This window comes from Pelodiscus sinensis, unplaced genomic scaffold (genome assembly GCF_049634645.1).
Source record: "Pelodiscus sinensis isolate JC-2024 unplaced genomic scaffold, ASM4963464v1 ctg89, whole genome shotgun sequence".
Lineage (NCBI taxonomy): Eukaryota > Metazoa > Chordata > Testudines > Trionychidae > Pelodiscus > Pelodiscus sinensis.
The window spans coordinates 148,778-168,981 of record NW_027465862.1 but is presented as its reverse complement, the minus strand read 5'-3'; the positions used below and the strand labels follow the sequence as shown (position 1 = coordinate 168,981).

Below are 20,204 nucleotides of genomic sequence, written 5' to 3'. Positions count from 1 at the left end.
TCTTAGTCTCACCTCAGAGAGTCAGTGCCTAGGGGTATGGCTGAGGGCAGGGATCTTCTCCTGCGGCCTCCTTGCTTATCTTTGTCCCAGGGTGCCGAGCCATCATCAACTGAAGGTATCAGCCTCACTCAGGCAGCAGGGGATGCAGCTTTCTGACAAGAGCCAGGGCCAAAGGTTCAAAACCCAAACTGAGCTGGCAGCGAGGGGCACGAAGAACCACTGCCTGCTTCCTCCGTAACCCAGCACCCTCAAGAGCTGGGAAATTTGTGCCAGAGGTCACAAGGACAGAGTCAAGCTTACAATGTAAAAAACTCCTTTTATCACATTTTACAAAGGTGATAGTCTCCTTTAAAAATCAAAGGTTTCACCACATGACAGAGTCTGTAGCGAAGGGGGCAGGGACTCCACCTCACAGTCACAAAGGGAGCAAGCAGGGCCTGCAGCTTTGTGCTCGCTTGATTAATGCAATGGGTGCCCTAGAGCCACAGCAAAGGGGGTGTTACCTACCCAGAAGAAAAGTCTAACCCCATTCTTCGGCCTGAAGCAGTGGGCAGCCCTCTGGAGTCTCTGACTCCCTACACAGCAGGAGGGAGGCAGGAAGGACAGAGGTCGTGAAGGGAGCTCAGGGCTGGCTTCAGGAAGTTGCTGGCATGGCAGCTTCCCTGGCACTAGCACAATCGAACCCACCAAAAAGTCAGGGAACCAAGCCCCCGGGGCAGAGCAGGGACCCCAAAGGCACAGAGAGCGAGGAGATGCCTCAGGCACAGTGTGGGGAAGAGATGCTCTTGGTGCTGACCGCTCTGAGCCGCAGGCACAGAGGGCTCTGACTGGTCAGTCCATTACGGGGATACATCAGTACCGGAAGACTGATGATCGAGCCTCGTTGGCCCACAGAAGCTTTAGCGGAGGGTCCCTTGTGGCAGGTGGGTGTTTGGTCTCCAGTGCCCCAATCCCACTTCATCCTGCTGTGCTGGGGGCAGGCTGGGTGGGGTCCAACTCCTCGGTAAGTGTGTGATGGACGAGTTGCCTTCTGGTGTGGGAGACCCAAAGTCTGAAACACAAAAGGGCATGATCCCAAGAGCTATAAGAGGGTGGCTGGGGCACGGGCCCAAGGGAGAGCAGGAGCCTTCTGGGTTGGGCCTGTGAGTACCCCTTGCTGGCACCAGATATGTGTTAGGGTTGAAAGTTTTATTCTTTTTATATTTCTTATCTTAGATTTAGTAATGCAAGGCAATATATATCATCTAGTACTCATATATATAGTAGCCCATTGTCTGAGGGCTGTAACGCTGTAACATTACAGACTCGCCTCTGGGGGGGCGCACTTGCCTCTCGCAGTGGCACTCGGCTGAGTGCTGCACCGCTCGGCTGGGCCGCAGCGGGGGAGCAAGGGGCGGCAAGCGGCTGTTTGGGGTACGTGCTCCATGGGGAGCTGCACCGCTGCATGGGGAGCGCGGACCCCAAACAGCCGCTTGCCGCCACTTGCTCCCCCGCTGCGGCCCAGTGAGCGGTGCAGCACTCAGCCGAGCACCACAGCGAGAGTGGAAGGGGGGCGGGGCGGTGACGTACACAGCCAGTGGGCGGGGCCGTGTACGTCACCACCCTGCCCCCCTTTCCCTCCTGCCGTGGCACTCGGCCAAGTGCTGTGCGCTCAGCCGGGCCGCTGCGGGGGAGCCTAAAAGGCCGCTTGCACTGCTTGCTCCCCCGCCACAACCCAGCTGAGTGGCGCAGCACTCAGCCGAGCGCCACAGTGGGAGAGGAAGCGGGGCGGGGCAGTGACGTACATGGCCCCACCCCCTGGCCGTGTACGTCACTGGGATAGGCTGTAAAAAAAACCAGGACACCCTTGATCGGGGGCGGGAGGGACCGGCCAGGAGAAGAGCGGGGCTGGCTGGCGGAGGAAGCAGAACTGGGGCAGTCAGAGGCAGCAGTAGCTGGCTAGGAGAGAACAGGGGAAGGGCGGCCAGTGGGAAGCAAAGCTGGTCATGGGTGGGAGTCAGGGGCAGTGAGGCTAGCCGTGGGAAATCAGGAGGAGGAATTGGCTGGCGGGGAAAGGGCATTGGCTGGCGGGGAGCCGGACTCACCCGGGTGCCTGCAGATCCCAGGGTGCTGCCCGCTCCGCTCATGCATCTCCAGGGAGAGCGGAGAGAAAGTGAGAGGCAGGAGGGGAAGAAGAGAAAGAGAGACGGAGCAGGGAGAGAGTGAGAGGCAAGATGAGGAGGAGAAGAGAAAGGGAGAATGAGAGGCAGGAGGGGGAGAAGAGAAAGAAAGACGGAGAGAGGCAGGAGGTGGAGGAGAGCGAGCGAGCTCAGGAGAGAAGACCTGAAAATCCCGTCTTATGATGGGCTAATTGGCTGGTCATATATATAGTAGCCCAATGTCTGTGACTCTGTAATGGTGTAGTGTTTGGTGTTGCCTCTGGGCAGTGCTGTGGCCTCTGTAATGTTCTTTGCCTCCTGTTGTAGCACTCAGCTGACTTCTGCACCGGTCAGCAGGAGCCACCGCACAGGAGCAAGTGGTGCAACTGGCCGTTTGGGCTCCACGGTCCCCATGCAGCACGGGAGTGCCGCATGGGGACTGCGGAGCCCAAACGGCTGCTTGCGTTGCTTGCTCCCACGCGGCGGCCCATGCTGAGCGGTGCACAAGTCAGCCGAGCGCCACGGTGGGAAGTGAAGGGGGGTGAAGTGGTGACATACACGGCCAGGGGGTGAGGCCTGGACGAGCATGCATCCCCGACAGAGACAGAGAGCAGAGGAGACGAGAACGGAGGAGGCGGGAGGCAGAGGAGAGCTGAGAGAGAGAGAGGGGGAGGCAGTAGGAGAAGGAGAGAGAGAAGGAATGAGAGACCGGAGGCTCAGGAGAGAAGAGCGAGATAGAAAGGGAATAGGATGTGGAGGAGAGACCCGAAAATCCCGTCTTATGATGGGCTATTGGCTAGTATAGTGGTAATGTAGCAATAATATAGCAATATAAGGCATATATATTAACATACATTTAATATTTCACAACTTATGTCCTTTCAGTTGAAGGTCTATTTTAGATGAAGTTTAGTATATGTCCTAAAGTAGAAAAACAGTTCTGGGTATTGTGGCTGTGTTAATAAGATTAGAGGAACTCTGCTAATGTGCAAGGCAAAAGCCTTAATTGCTTGATTTACAATTGCATATCCGTTACCTGGAGAGTTCTTGTAACGTTGCTCATGTGTGTGAAAGGAGTGTGAATGTGTCGAGATAAGATGCAAAGTTATATGGCTTAGAACCAGATGGCCAAAGAAGGGGGTTAAGCGAGTGTGTGCGAAGGCCAGAGGACGAGACAACCTGACTGCAGAGGAGAACATAAGAATGACCATACTGGGTCAGATCAAAGGTCCATCTAACCCAGTATCCTGTCTGCTGACAGTGACCAGTAGCAGGTGCCCCAGAGAGGGTGGACTGAAGACAATGATCAAGCGATTTGTCTCCTGCCATCTCTCTCCAGCCTCTGACAGACAGAGGCCAGGGACACCATTTTATCCCCTGGCTAATAGCCTTTTATGGACCTAACCTCCATGAAATTATCTAGCTTCTCTTTAAACTCTGTTATAGTCCTAGCCTTCACAGCCTCCTCTGGCAAGGAGTTCCACAGGTTGACTACACGCTGTGTGAAGAAGAACTTTCTTTTATTAGTTTTAAACCTGCTACCCATTAATTTCATTTGGTGTCCTCTAGTTCTTCTATTTAGGGAACTAATAAATAACTTTTTTTTAATCGGCCCTCTCCACACCACTCATGATTTTATAGACCTCTATCATATCCCCCCTCAGTCTCCTCTTTTCTAAACTGAAAAGTCCCAGTCGCTTTAACCTCTCCTCATATGGGACCCGTTCCAAACCCCTAATCATTTTAGTTGCCCTTTTCTGAACCCTTTCCAAGGCCAAAATATCTTTTTTGAGGTGAGGAGACCACATCTGTACACAGTATTCAAGATGTGGGCGTACCATAGTTTTATACAGGGGCAGTAAGATATTCTGGGTCTTATTTTCTATCCCTTTCTTAATAATTCCTAGCATCCTACTTGCCTTTTTGACCGCCGCTACACACTGCGTGGAAGTTTTCAGAGAACTGTCCACGATAACTCCAAGATCTCTTTCCTGATTTGTCGTAGACAAATTAGCCCCCATCATACTGTACGTATAGTTGGGGTTATTTTTCCCTATGTGCATTACTTTACACTTATCCTCACTAAATTTCGTTTGCCATTTTGTTGCCCAATCACTCAGTTTGGTGAGATCTTCTTGGAGTCCCTCACGGTCTGCTTCTGTCTTGACTATCCTAAACAGTTTTGTATCATCTGCAAACTTTACTACCTCACTGCTTACCCCTTTCTCCAGATCATTTATGAATAAGTTGAAAAGGATTGGTCCCAGGACTGACCCTTGGGGTACACCACTAGTTACCCCTCTCCAATCTGAAAATTTACCATTTATTCCTACCCTTTGTTTCATGTCTTTTAACCAGTTCTCAGTCCAAGAAAGGACCTTCCCTCTTATCCCATGGCCATGTAATTTACACAAGAGCCTTTGGTGAGGGACCTTGTCAAAGGCTTTCTGAAAATCTAAGTATACTATATCTACTGGATCCCCCTTGTCTGCATGTTTGTTAACCCCTTCAAAGAACTCTAATAGATTAGTAAGACAGGATTTCCCTTTACAGAAACCATGTTGACTTTTGTCCAACAAATTATGTTCTTCTACATGCTTCACAATTTTATTCTTTACTATTGTTTCGACAAATTTGCCCGGTACTGAAGTTAGACTTACCGGTCTGTAATTGTCAGGATGGCCTTTAGAGCCCTTTTTAAATATTGGTGTCACGTTGGCTACCTTCCAGTCATTAGGTACGGAAGCCGATTTAAAGGATAGGTTACAAACCACAGATAATAGCTCAGCAATTTCCCATTTGAGTTCTTTTAGAACCCTTGGATGAATGCCATCTGGTCCCGGAGATTTGTTAACATTAAGTTTTTCTATTTGTTCCAAAACCTCCTCTAATGACACTTCAATCCGGGACAGCTCCTCAGATTCATCACCCACAAAGGACGGTGCAGATTCGGGAGCCATCTATAACCATCAATGTATACCCCCTACTCACAAGAAGATTGGATAATTGGCAGGCTGACGAACTGAAAGCGGAGCAAGCACCCCGAAAGGATGAGTGATTACAGGATGAGCCTTGGAAAGATGTTTTGGGAACGCTGACATCAAACAGATAACGTTCCAGTCACACAGTGGAATACATTGATTTCAACAGAGAAATGGATTATAAAAAGCAGGGTGCTGCTTTGCTATGGACCTTTGGGTTCGTCTTGCCAACAAGAAATCCAGAGGAGATTTAAAAAGGAATAAAAGTAAAAGAGCTAGAATTTTGCAATTAATATAAAGGTGGTTTAAACAGCATTCCACAATACTAGCTTCCTAAATGAAATAAATAGAAAAATAGAGGAAACAACACAGACAGTCAAGCACTGGAAAGCTGCTCTGCAGGCAGAGTAACAGGCTGTCCAGGCATAGGATTTGCTTGAACAAGTGAAGCAGGAAAATGGGAAATTAAACAAGAAAACTTTTTGGTTTGCTGAAATGGCAATTGGCAAATACTTAGTGCTAAGCAAAGGAAAATCAGTGTAACAGTAAAGCTTCTCAGTCATTACCCATAAATAAATTTGGAGCTTCATCACAGACAAACTATTAAAGGCCAACCTGGTCCGCTGTATAGGAGGGAGACTGAGGCATGTTACCCCGTTAATTTAATAAATGAGCAGTGGAATGATTACCTGGAACCTACAGAGAGTGGACATTACTGAGGCTTGGCTGGTTTACAAAACAAAAGCATAAGTAATTATTGGGTAACAGCAGGCTGATAAAGCGAGGAGGAGTCCTGTGGCACCAGGCTGATAAAGAAAACAGCAGGCTGATAAAGAAATCAGCAAGAATACTTGTAATAGAGAAAAGCATTTTAAGATAGAATGTGCCACCCCCATGGGGGTAGAAAATGTTTTCTTTGTCTTTCAGAACATCAGAAAAGCTGGTATCAGCTGAAAAGTAGCTAAAGAGCAGCTGAAGAGCAACTAAAATAATATGGATTTATTGTCACGACAAAAATTGTGTTTTGTGTTTTTATGTCGTCTTGTGATGTCTGTCTCATTGCTAGCATTGTTAATAGTTGTGTTTGGAAAGGGAGAATACTGCATTAGACAGAAAAGGGTTAATAAGCATTTTAGCTATATTTACAGGAACCAATATATAGAAGGGGTGTTGGATAGGAATTTCACCCACACTCTGAATTCCCCCTACCCTCTGAATTCCCCCTTTCAATCCTAACACATGCTGTGCTCTGGAGCACGTCACCACAGGGAATACTTGGGTGGGGGCAGAGAGAGGAAGAAATACAATAGAACACCCTTTACCTGCTGGGTCCGGAGCGCCCTCCTCTGTGCAGCTTGGAACAAAGAAAGCAGCGCACATTATACCCATTTGTGACAAAGGACGGGGTGGGATCTGGCCACCAATGCCACAGGCCACAACTAATACACAGGGCCGCATACCCCCACACAGTCCCAGGAACACGCAGGGAGACCCACCCACGCGCCCAGGCAGATAAGTCGAAAAGGCAGCTTGTTAACTGCGGCTGATTCTGGCTGTGCTGTGACCCCATCGGATCCCACCAACAGCAGCTGAGAGCCCCATCCACAAGAACCACCTCTCTGGGTCAGACCCGAGAGCCATCTAGCCCAGTATCCTTCTTCCAACAGTGGCCAGAGGGAATGAACAGAACAGACAGACATTGAGTGATCCATCACTTGTCATCCAGTCACAGTTTCTGGCAATCAAAGAGTAGGGACACACCCAGTCCATGGTGCTGCATCCCTGACCATCTTGACTAATAAACACTAATAGCCTATCCTCCATGAGCTTATCTATTTGGATCCCGTTAGAGTCCGGGTCTCACAACATCCCCTGGCAAGGAGTTTCAGAGGCTGACTGTGCACTGAGTGAAGAAACACTTCCCCGTGTTTGTTTTCAACATGATGCCTATTAATTTAATTACATGGCCCCTGATTATTGTGTTATGTGACTATGTAAGTAACATATCCTGATTCACTTTTTCCACACCCGTCATGATTTGACACGCCTCTATTATATCCCACCACAGCCATCTCTTTTCCAACCTAAGTCCCATTTTTTAATTCTCCTCCAGAAAGAGGGGGCTCACAGGTGCCACTGTGCTGCCTCATGGTTACAATTTATCAAGGCTCATGAAAGATTCTCCAACAATGAATTAGATTCTCCATCTTTCCAAATCAAGGAATTATTGGGGGCAGGTCTCTGGCCTGCGCTATACTGGAGATCAGACCACATAATCACAACGCTTCCTTCTAGTCTTGGGATCCATGGACCATAGCAGATGTGGGCTGCAAGGTCTCACTGCATACCGGTCACTGGTGTGTCTAGGCAGGCTGTGTCTGCCTCACAGCTCTTCCCCATCTAGTATCATTCATGGGATCTTGCCCCCATCCCTTGCAGAGCTTTAATGAAGCCCTCACCATCAAGTGCACAGACTCTGTTGGGTTCATGATACTTCACTCTGGGCTCAGGACACCGACTGAGCCACGTTTCTGGACAAGACAAGTTTGGGATATACAGTATCAAAGGCATCCCCAGGCTCCAAGGAGCGCCCTCTTCCCCCCTTTGGGGTGCCCCTTATTTGCAAGAATTTCCCTGTACCCCATCATGGCTCCTCCACTGTGTTGCACGTTCTGTCAGTAATCATAGAATCATAGAATACTAGGACTGGAAGGGACCTCGAGAGGTCATCGAGTCCAGTCCCCTGCCCTCATGGCAGGACCAAATACTGTCTAGACCATCCCTGATAGACATTTATCTAACCTACTCTTAAATATCTCCAAAGATGGAGATTCCACAACCTCTCTGGGCAATTTATTCCAGTGTTTGACCACCCTGACAGTTAGGAACTTTTTCCTAATGTCCAACCTAAACCTCCCTTGCTGCAGTTTAAGCCCATTGTTTCTTGTTCTATCCCCAGAGGCCAAGATGAACAAGTTTTCTCCCTCCTCCTTATGACACCCTTTTAGATACAGTGAGCCCTCGCTACTTCGCGGTTCGACCATTGCGGATTCACGACTTCGCGGACTTTTTTCATTACATTATGTATATACGTGAATCCGCGATGGTCGAACCGCGAAGTAGCGAGGGCTCGCTGTATACATGTTAAATATGGTGTCCCTACTTCGCGGATTTTCAACTATCGCGGTCGGGTTTGGAACCTATCTACCGCGATAAACGAGGGTTCACTGTACCTGAAAATTGCTATCATGTCCCTCCTCAATCCTCTCTTTTCTAAACTAAACAAATCCAATTTTTTCAGCCTTCCTTCATAGGTCGTGTTCTCTAGACCTTTAATCATTCTTTGTTGCTCTTCTCTGGACCTTCTCCAATTTCTCCACATATTTCTTGAAATGCGGTACCCAAAACTGGACACAATACTCCAACAGAGGCCTAACCAGAGTAGAGTAGAGCAGAAGAATGACATCTCGTGTCTTGCTCATAACACGCCTGTTAATGCATCCCAGAATCATGTTTGCTTTCTTTGCAATAGCATCACACTGCTGACTCATATTCAGCTTGTGGTCCACTATAACCCCTAGATCCCTTTCTGCCATTCTCCTTCCTAGACAGTCACTTCCCATTCTGTATGTGTGAAACTGATTGTTCCTTCCTAAGTGGAGCACTTTGCATTTGTCTTTATTAAACTTCATCCTGTTTACCTCAGACCATTTCTCCAATTTGTCCAGATCATTTTGAATTATGACCCTATCCTCCAGAGTAGTCGCAACCCCTCCCAGCTTGGTATCATCTGCAAACTTAATAATCTAGACAGTCAAACCAACGTGGCCCGCTGAGACCACCAGCTTCATTCCCCTTTCGCTTCCTCAGTAGTTACACTGCAGGGAATTCGGCTGTCCTTTCCTGATGAGTGCATCTGAGGGGCTGGGGACCGCCCTCAGGAAGACAAAATCAAAGAGACAATCCCTCTTCCCCACATAGTTTGTTTCAATGCACTTCCCCTTTGGCATCTCACTACGGCTCTAAAGCCAAGGCCGCCCACAGCAACAGCCTGGAGCAGGGCGCAGAGCTGGCACCTTCCTAGGGGGAGAAATTCGAGTGCTCACCTCAGCGAAAGGCAGGAAACCGCCCTACCTTCTCAGACTCCAGGCTAGCACTAGGCTAAGGTAGGCTCTACTCTTCAACGGTCACCTACCTAGAAAAGGCCTCATTGAGATCGTCGTCTTCCTCCTCCTCCTCCTGCAAACCAAGAAAGAGGAAAGTATAAACCCCAAGAGATGACTCTGCTTGGGGTACTGTGCCCACTGAGCAGCATGGCCCCAGCAAGCTCCCAGTGCAGGCCTGCTGCCTGGCTACACATACCACATCTGGCCCCGATGCCCCCAAGCAGCTTTGCACTGGACCCAACACAGGTATTGCTGCTAATACACCTCAGAATGCTTACTATTTCATAAAGGTGTCCCGCTGTTCTCTCATATTTAGCTTGTGAGCCATGATGACCCCAATCCCCTTCTACAGTACTCCTTCCTAACAGTCCTTTCCCATTTTGTAGGCTTGAAACAGATTGTCCCCTCATAAGAGCAGCCAGACTGGGTGAGACCAAAGGTCCATCTAGCCCAGTGTCCTGTCTGCTGGCAATGGCCAATACCAGACGCCCGAGAGGGCATGAACAGAAACACGTAATCCTCAAGTGATCCCCCCCTGTCATCCATTTTCAGCCCCTGACAAACAGAGGCTAGAATCATAGAACTGGAAGAGACCTCAGAAGGTCATCAAGTCCAGCCCCCTGCTCTAGGCAGGACCAATTCCAACTAAATCAACCCGGCCAGGGCTTTGTCAAGCCGAGACTTAAACACCTCTAGGGATGGAGACTCCACTACTTCCCTAGGTAACCCATTCCAGTGCTTCACCACCCTCCTAGCGAAATAGTTTTTCCTAATATCCAACCTGGACCTCTCCCACCACAACTTGAGACCATTGCTCCTTGTTCTGCCATCTGTCACTACTGAGAACAGCCTCTCTCCATCCTCTTTGGAACCTCCCTTCAGGAAGTTGAAGGCTGCTATCAAATCCCCCCTCACTCTTCGCTTCTGCAGACTAAACAGACCCAAGTCCCTCAGCCTCTCCTCATAAGTCATATGCTCCAGCCCCCTAATCATTTTGGTTGCCCTCTGCTGGACCCTCTCCAATGCGTCCACATCCTTTTTGTAGTGGGGGGCCCAGAACTGGACACAATACTCCAGATGCGGCCTCACCAAAGCCGAATAAAGGGGAATGATGACATCTCTGGATCTACTGGCAATGCTCCTCTTAATGCAACCTAATATACCATTAGCCTTCTTGGCTACAAGGGCACACTGTTGACTCATCTCCAGCTTCTCATCCACTGTAACCCCCAGGTCCTTTTCTGCAGAACTACTACTTAACTGGTTGGTCCCCAGCTTGTAACAATGCTTGGGATTCTTCCGTCCCAAGTGCAGGACTCTACACTTGTCCTTGTTGAACCTCATCAGACTTCTTGTGGCCCAATCCTCCCATTTGTCTAAGTCATTCTGTACCCTATCTCTGCCCTTAAGCGTATCTACCTCTCCCCCCAGCTTAGTGTCATCCGCAAACTTGCTGAGGGTGCAATCCATCCCCTCATCCAGATCATTAATAAAGATATTGAACAAAACCGGTCCTAGAACCGAACCTTGGGGCACTCCGCTAGAAACCGACCACCATCCTGACATTGAGCCATTGATCACTACCCACTGGGCCCGGCCTTCTAGTCATCTTTCTATCCATCTTACCGTCCATTTATCCAATCCACAATCCCTTAACTTGCTGGCAAGAATATTGTGGGAGACCGTATCAAAAGCCTTGCTAAAGTCAAGGTATATAACATTCACTGACTTCCCCATGTCCACCAAGCCAGTTACCTCATCATAGAAGCTAATCAGATTGGTCAGGCACGACTTGCCCTTTGTGAATCCATGCTGACTATTCCTAATCACTTTCCTCTCATCCAAGTGCCTCAATATGGATTCCTTAAGGATCCCTTCCATGATTTTTCCAGGAACCGAGGTAAGACTGACCAGCCTATAGTTCCCTGGATCATCCTTCTTCCCTTTTTTGAAGATGGGCACCACATTTGCCTTTTTCCAGTCATCCGGGATTTCTCCCAATCTCCACGACTTTTCAAAGATAATAGCCAAAGGCTCCACAATGACATTTGCCAACTCCCTCAGTACCCTCGGATGCACTAAATCCGGACCCATGCGTTTATGTACGTTTAGCTTTTCTAAATAGTTCCTAACCTGTTCTTTACCCACCACGGGCTGTCCATCTTCATCCCATCTTGCATCACTTGGCGCAGAAGTCCAGGAGCCGACCTTGTCCGTGAATACAGAGGCAAAGAAAGCATTGAGTACTTCAGCTTTCCCCACATCATCTGTCACTAGGTTACCTCCTTCATCCATTAGGGGCCGCACACCCTCTCTGATCACCTTCTTCTTAACATGCCTGTACAAACCTTTCTTGTTATCCTTCACCTCCTTAGCCAGTCGCAATTCCATTTGCGCTTTCACCTTCCTGATAACCCCCCGGCATTCTCCAGCTAGACATTTAAACTCCTCCCTGGTCATTTGTCCAAGTTTCCACTCTTTGTAAGCTTCCTTTTTGTGCTTAAGTTCACCAAGGATTTCCCCTGTAAGCCAGTCCAGTCTCCTACCATGTTTGCCTCTCTTGCTACGTGTCGGGATGGTTTCATTCTGTGCCTTCAATAAGGCTTCTTTAAAATACTGCCAGCTGTCCTGGACTCCTTTCCACTTCATGTTAACATCCCAGGGGATTCTGCCCATCAGATCTCTGAGGGAGTCAAAATCTGCTTTTTTGAAGTCCAAGGTGTGTATTTTACCACTCTCTTTTCTTCCTTTGGTCAGGATCCTGAAATCTACCATCTCACGATCACTGCTTCCCAGGTTGTCACCCACCTCCACTTCCCCTATTAGTCCCTCCCTGTTTGTGAGCAGAAGGTCAAGCTGCGCACGGCCCCATGTTGGATCCTTCAGCACCTGTGTCAAGAAGTTATCCCCAACATTCTCCAAAAACTTCCTGGATTGCCTGTGTACTGCTGTATAGGTTTCCCAGCAGATGTCAGGGTGATTAAAGTCCCCCATGAGAACCAGGGCCTGCGATCTGGAAGCTTCGCTCAGTTGTCCAAAGAAAGCCTCATCTACCTCATCCATCTGATTCGGTGGCCTGTAGCAAACACCAACCACAACATCAATGCTGTTGTTTGCTCCTTTAAACTTAACCCATAGACTCTCAACAGGTTTTTCTCCCTCTTTATAGTGGAGTTCAGAGCAATCGTAGTGCTCTCTTACATATAGTGCAACTCCTCCTCTTTTTCTCCCCTGCCTGTTGTTCCTGAACAGTCTATACCCTTCCATGACAGCGCTCCAGTCATGCGAGTCATCCCACCAAGTCTCTGTTATCCCAATTAAATCATATTTCTTGGTCTGGGCCAGGGCCTCCAGTTCTTTCTGTTTGTTGCCCAGGCTTCTCGCATTAGTGTACAAACACTTCAGGTAACCAGTTGATCGTCCTATCTTCTCCATTCGAAACATGGGTCCTCCTTTCTTGCCCCTTCCTCTCTGCATTTCTTCCCGGTATCCGACTTTCCCACTCCCCTCAGGGTTTTGGTCACCGTCTCCCGACGAACCTAGTTTAAAGCCCTCCTCACTAGGTTTGCAAGCCTACCCGCGAAGATGCTCCTTCCTCTCTTCGTTAGGTGGATCCCATCTCTTCCTAACAATCCTTGTGCCCGGAACAGAGTCCCATGGTCAAAGAAACCAAAGCCCTCCCTGCGACACCATCTGCGCAACCACGCATTTACGTCCTCAATTCGACGATCCTTGCCCAGTCCTTTCCCTTCAACAGGGAGGATGGAGGAGAATACCACCTGCGCTCCAAATTCTTGGATCCTTCTTCCTAGTGCTACATAATCCGCAGTAACACGCTCAAGATCATTCTTGGCTGTATCATTAGTTCCCACGTGGAGAAGCAGGAAGGGGTAGCGATCTGAAGGTTTGATCAGCTTGGTAAGCCTCTCAGTGACATCCTGAATGCGAGCTCCCGGTAAGCAGCACACCTCTCGAGATTCCAGGTCCGGATGGCTCAGTCCCTCTTAGGAGGGAGTCCCCGACCACCACCACCTGTCGTTTCCTTTTGGGGGTGGTGGCCGTGGAACCCCCATCCGTAGGACTACGCATCCCATGCCTTCCAGTAGATGGTGTTCCCTTCTGGTTTCTTCCTTGTGAGGTCCCTTCCAGAGCTTTCAGCACTGCAGAGCCTGTGGAGAGAGCTTGAAAGCGATTGCTTACCTCTATAGCATCAGGGGATTCCCGTGCTGGCCTTTTTCCCCTTCTAGAAGTTACATGCTGCCAGTTCTCCTCTTGGTCACGTACTGCCCTCTCTGGCTCTTCTGCCTGCCGTGCTTGAAGGATTAAATGCTGTCTTCTATCGAGGAAGTCTTCATCCTCTCTGATCAAGCGTAGGGTCGACACTTGGGCCTCCAGTTCTCTAATTTTTTCTTCCAAAATGTCGACCAGCTTGCACTTGGTGCAGATGAAATCCGTTCTTTCTTCCGGGAGGAAGACAAACATGGCACACGCTGTGCAGGTAACAACAGCAGACCCATCACCAACCATCGCTGCTGTCCTGGAAAAGGGATTTAAAAAGAAAGGCAAGAGAACCTCCCGCCCTTCCCAACTCCCTCTCAAAACTCCCTGTTAGCACTCACCTGTTCGCAAGCTCCTTGGTCGCTTGCCCACTGCCTTATAAAGCCCCTCCCCCTACCAAGGCTCAGCCAATCAGCAGAGGCTTCTAGAATTCAAACTTTAATTAGCAGCCAACAGTTTCCACCTGCCAATCACAGCACAAACTCCATCAAGGGGAGGGGGAGGGCAGAGGGGAGGTGGGGGGAAAAAAAAACCCTCACTCTCAAACACAGGGGAAAATAAATAAATAAACAAACAAAAAACAAAAAAGAACACACACCAACCCTCACTCAGAAACACAAGCTCAGCACACAGTAAGAAAGCCCCAAACTCAACACCCACTTCCCCCAAGACTCCTGTATCTGCTTCTCCTCTACCTGGAGAACTCCCTCTCTAAAGCCTCACTCAAACAGGGAAAGGAAAAAAAAAAACAACAAAAAACACCACCACCACCACACACCAAACACACACAAGCTCAGCACACAGTAAGAAAGCCCCAGTAACAAAACACACTTCCCTCAAGAGTCCTGTATCTGCTTCTCCTTCACCTGGAGAACTCCCTCTCGAAACTCCCTGTTAGCACTCACCTATTCGCAAGCTAGGGACACCATTCCTACCCATCCTGGCCAATAGCCATGGATGGACCTAACCTCCATTGATATATTTAGTTCTTTTCTGAATGCTGTTAAAGTCCTGGTCTTCACAACATCCCCCGGCAAGAAGTTCCAAAGGTTGACTTCCTTTTGTTTGTTTTAAACCTACTACCTACTAATTTCATTTGGTGACCCCTAGTTCTTATGTTATGGGAAGAAGTAAATAACTTTTCCTTATTCACTTTCTCCATATTGGTCATGATTTTATAGACCTCTATATCCCTCCTTAGTCTCTTCTTTTCTAAGCTGAAAAGTCCCAGTCTTTTTAATCTCTCTTCATATGGCACCCATTCCGAACCCCTCATCATTTTTGTTGCCCTTCTCTGAACCTTTCCCAATGCCAATGGATCTTTTCTGAGATGAGGCGACCATATCTATACGCAGTATTCAAGCTGTGGGAATGCCGTGAATTTATAGAGGCAGTAAGATATTCTCTGTCTTATTCGCTAACCCTTTTAAGTGAAGCACTTTGCATTTGTCCTTATTGAATTTCATCTTGTTTACCTCAGACCATTTCTCCAGTGTGTCCAGATCATTTTGAATTCTGACCTTCTCTTCCAAAGCACTGGCAACCCCTCCCAGCTTGGGATCATCGGCAAACGTTCTAAGCACTCTCTATGCCATCACCTAAATGGTTGATGAAGATATTGAACAGCCCTGGACCCAGAACTGGTCCCTGGGGACCCTATTCAATATGCCCTTCCAGCTCCACTGCAATCCTGGACTACTGAGTCTCACAGAACAGCTTCCACAGCAGGCACCACTCAACAAAATCCCTGCCCTGTACCATCCCTGAACGTCAGTGAAGGGGACTCAGCATGGAGCTCACCCTCCTCCTGACAGAGCCTGCCCTGCTGCTGGCTCTGTCCAGCATGAAAGGGCCTTGGAGTCAGCAGCACAAACTAGGGGGTGGGCGATCTCCTCCGGGGGCAGACAGCACGGAAGGAATTGCTTTCCCCTAGCATTCTGACCTTCCCTGATGCCCAGCAACCAGAATCCCAGTCCCAGACATAGAGGATGAGCCAGGGCCAGTGCACTGCTCTCTACTGTAGTAGGGGTGGGCAAGCCAGACTCTTGGCTGCCACAGGAAAACTGAGTCTGCACCCTGTAGGGGAAATGACCTGGATATACTGTACCTCAAAGTGGTGTGGGAATGGGGTGTTCCCTGCGTGGCCCGGGGCTGGCTCACTTGTGCTGCTTGGCCTGTTGTTCTCCAGGGTACACTCTGGGTAGAACTGTTCCTGTTCAGAGCCTGGAAACAGGGTGAAAGATGCACAGACAGAGCCTGGGAATCCTGGGGGCAGGAGCAGCAGATAGCTTGAACCTACTCGGGGCAGGAGGTGGCTGGGAATCCCCCGCCTGCGGGCAGGTTTCATGTGGGCTCCCAGGGGTCTCCAGGGCTTTAAGCTGCATCTAAAGTCAGCTGAGGGGGAAGCATTAAATGACGACTGCCATGCTGGGAACTGCCAGAGACCCAGGGTCGGTGGGTGGATGTCGCAAGAGGCCCAGCAGCGCTGGCTCAGAGAAGGCTGCTTTTCCTGATGTGGAACATTTCCTCAGCAAGTGCAGGGAGCAGCCCTGCTTGGTCCCAAGGGGGATCCCGAGTTGGTCAAAGGACAGGGCCAGGGACAGGTGTCTCCTACCTGCCTGTGCTGCTTTCCAGTGATCTAGTGCCACCTGGAAGGCCTGAGCCACTGTCAGAGTCACAGCCTGGGCCTGTAGGCAAGAGACACAAGGGGTCAATAATGAGGCAGGCTGCCCCCCACTCTTGTACCAGCACTCCCTCCCCCAGACCCTTTACAAATGCCCGCATGTACCCCAGGGCCAGTACTCCTCAACCTGCGAGGGTGCCTTGCCTATCAAAGCCCCAGCATCCCAGCCTCCATCTCCCCCATACCTCTTGGCCACAGGCCCATCACCTTTTCCTTCAGCACCCCTACCCCCAACCACCTCTTGCACCCTTGGTGTTTAAAGGGGAGAGACAGAAAGGAAGCAGAGCGAGCAAATGTGTGAGGGAGGTCAGAACTCAAGGAGGGCCTGTTTCCCCGAAACCAGTGGCAGAGCTGCAGGGCCAACGAGGAGAGACACAGAGAGTGAAGCGCCATGAACAGAACAGAGCCGTGGACTCACTAGCCTGTGGGGACGGGGTCAGGGTAAGATTACATTCATTGTTTTCATACATTCACAGGACTCTGGACCTCTTTCCTGGGGCGGGGGCAGCGGTAGAGGGTGCTGTAATTGGTGGGCCCATGGGGGAAACCAGTCCCACATCCTACCTTCCTTCCTCCAAACATGTCTCTTTTGCCTGCTCTGTCTCCAGCTGAGAAGCACCAGGGGCTGGAGAGCTCACTCTACATGAGTCACAGAGGCTGGCGATTGAAGGCCTAGCCAGTAGGAGGAGCAAGTCAGCTGAGGGTAGCAGACACTTTAAGTGGGAAGAGAAAAGGCTGGGGGGTGGTGATGAAGTGGGAATTTTCTGTAATAGTTTTATGGAGCCTACATGTACCACAGTTCCGCTATGTAATGTGCTTAGGGACAGGACAGTAATAACATTTGTGCAAAATACATCTTGTGAGATATCACATAACCATCAATATTCTCACGGAGTTTATGTACAAAATGTGTATTAAGAGTTCTGAACTAGGGATGTTAAGTAGCGATTAATTTGCTAGTCAAGTAGTCAATGGAATTTCCATCCACTAGTCAACAGGCACTTCCACATTCTGCCTTTGAAATGTACATGAGCCCCAGCGGGGACTCTTGTGCATTTCAAAGTCAGAATGCTGCGTGGAGCCCGGGGGGACTCCAGCTGATCCTGGGCTCCACACGATGCTGCTGCTTTGAAATGCTGCAAGGAGTCTGTTGCTGGGCTTCCCGCGGCTTTCAAAGTAGCAGTGCTGCATGGAGCCCCTGACCCTGGACTCTGCCACTTGTAACTACCTCCCTCTTCTCCCTGCCCCCTTGCTGCCTCTCGCTGACAGAGGCAGAAAGGGGGTGAAGGAGGGAGTGACTAGTGGACTATCCTATTGACTATCCAGTCCTTTACATCCCTATTCTGAACATGAGCTGAAATCCCAACTACAGTGTGTTTACCAGACACAGCTGGGCAGGGATAAAACAGTTTCTCAAAGATAAAGGAGAAGTGTACAATCAAAGCTGACGGCAATCACTTGTCAAGTGGCCATTCTTTGGCAAGGAAATGGGGGTAAAAACAGATCACGCTGATTTTAGCAAACAACAACACATGACTTCTTTCATCTCAAGACTCCATGTTTCTGTCCTCACAGCTAGAATGAGCTTTGTAGGGATAGCAAAATGCAGGACAATGTAGCACTTTAAAGACTAACAAGATGGTTTATTAGATGATGAGCTTTTGTGGGCCAGACCCACTTCCTCAGATCAAATAGTGGAAGAAAATAGTCACAACCATATATACCAAAGGATACAATTAAAAAAATGAACACATATGAAAAGGACAAATCACATTTCAGAACAGGAGGGGAATGCAGGGCGGGGGGGGGGGGGGGAGGAAGGAAGGTAAGTGTCTGTGAATTGATGATATTAGAGGTGGGGAGAGTGGGATGTTTGTGAGTTAATGGTATTAGAGGTGATAATTGGGGAAGCTATCTTGGTAATGGGTGAGATAGTTCAAGTGTTTGTTCATTCCTTTTTAGAGAGTGTCGAATTTTAACATGAATGACAGTTCAGAGGATTCCCTTTCAAGTGCAGATGTAAAAGGTCTTTGTAGCAGAATGCAGGTGGTTAAGTCATTGAGAGAGTGTCCTTTCTGGTTAAAATGGCAAGAAACTGTTTTTTCTTTGTGATCTTGTCTGATATCTGTTTTGTGGGCATTAATCCTTTGGCGAAGTGTCTGAGACGTTTGTCCAATGTACATAGCAGACGGACACTTTCGGCACATGATAGCATAGATTATATTTCTGGATGCGCAGGAATATGTGTTCTTGATCTTATAACTCACTTGGTTAGGTCCAATAATGGTTTCAGCAGAATGAATATGTGGACAAAGCTGGCAACGGGGTTTGTTGCAAGGGAAGGTACCAGGGTTGGTATTAGTGTGGTATGTCCTGTGGTTGTTGGTAAGAATCATCTTGAGGTTAGGTGGTTGTCTATAGGAGACTATGGGTCTGTCTCCCAGAGCCTATTGGAGTATGGTATCCTGTTCCAGTATAGGTTGTAGTTTATTGATAATGTGTTGGACAGGTTTAAGTTGGGGGTTGTAGATGATGACAAGTGGTGTTCTAGTGTTGGTTTTCTTGGGTCTGTCTTGAAGTAGATGGTTTCTAGGTATTCGTCTGGCTCTTTCAATTTGCTTTTTTATTTCTCTGGGTGGGTAGTTGAGGTTTATAAATGCTTGGTAGAGATCCTGAAGCTTCTGGTCTCTGTCAGTGGGATTAGAGCAGATGCGGTTGTATCGAAGGGCTTGGCTATAGACGATGGATCGTGTGGTGTGTTCTGGATGGGAGCTGGAAGCATGTAGGTAACTGTATGAGTCGGTGGGTTTTCTGTAGAGAGTGGTGTCTAATTTTCCATTGTTGATTTGTACTGTGGTGTCCAGGAAGTGGATCTCTCATGTAGAATGGTCCAGGCTGAGGTTGATGGTGGGGTGTAGGTTGTTGAAATCTCTGTGGAATATCTTCAGTGTTTCTTGGCCATGCGTCCAGATCATAAAGATGTCATCGAAGTACCGTAGGTAGAGAAGGGGTGAAAGGGGACGGGAATTGAGGAAACGTTGTTCTAGGTCAGCCATAAAGATGTTAGCATACTGTGGGGCCTTGTCCTGCATTTTGCTTGTGGGGCCATGCGTGTACCCATGGCTGTGCCGCTGATCTGGAGGTATAAGTTGTTCTCAAACTGGAAATAATTGTGGGTGAGAATAAAGTTACATAGGTCTGCTATCAGGTTGGCAGTAGTGTCCTCTGGGATAGTGTTTCTAATTGCTTGTAATCCGTCTTCATGTGGGATGTTGGTATATAGAGCTTCTACATCCATGGTGGCAAGAATGGTGTTATTGGGGAGGTTATCGATGTTTTGTAGTTTCCTTAGGAAGTCAGTAGTGTTGGTACCTTCCCTTGCAACAAACCCCGTTGCCAGCTTTGTCCACATATTCATTCTGCTGATACCATTATTGGACCTAACCAAGTGAGTTATAAGATCAAGAACACATATTCCTGCGCATCCAGAAATATAATCTATGCTATCATGTGCCGAAAGTGTCCGTCTGCTATGTACATTGGACAAACGTCTCAGACACTTCGCCAAAGGATTAATGCCCACAAAACAGATATCAGACAAGATCACAAAGAAAAAACAGTTTCTTGCCATTTTAACCAGAAAGGACACTCTCTCAATGACTTAACCACCTGCATTCTGCTACAAAGACCTTTTACATCTGCACTTGAAAGGGAATCCTCTGAACTGTCATTCATGTTAAAATTGACACTCTCCAAAAAGGAATGAACAAACACTTGAACTATCTCACTCATTACCAAGATAGCTTCCCCAATTATCACCTCTAATACCATTAACTCACAAACATCCCACTCTCCCCACCTCTAATATCATCAATTCACAGACACTTACCTTCCTTCCTCTCCCCCCCCCCCCCCGCATCCCCCTCCTGTTCTGCAATGTGATTTGTCCTTTTCATAT

At 48.6% G+C, this 20,204-nt stretch overlaps 1 protein-coding gene across 1 annotated transcript in view; it reads right to left on the bottom strand.

The window, feature by feature from the left end:
* Positions 1-759: 759 nt before the first annotated feature.
* LOC102451466 (low density lipoprotein receptor adapter protein 1-like) overlaps positions 760-20,204 on the bottom strand; it is a 46,463-nt gene continuing 27,018 nt past the window's right edge. The window contains 5 exon segments of the mRNA XM_075915732.1: positions 760-1,051; positions 6,442-6,473; positions 9,315-9,358; positions 15,671-15,786; positions 16,178-16,250. Of these exon segments, the coding sequence (XP_075771847.1) occupies positions 900-1,051; positions 6,442-6,473; positions 9,315-9,358; positions 15,671-15,786; positions 16,178-16,250 (417 nt within the window). The 3' untranslated portion in view covers positions 760-899.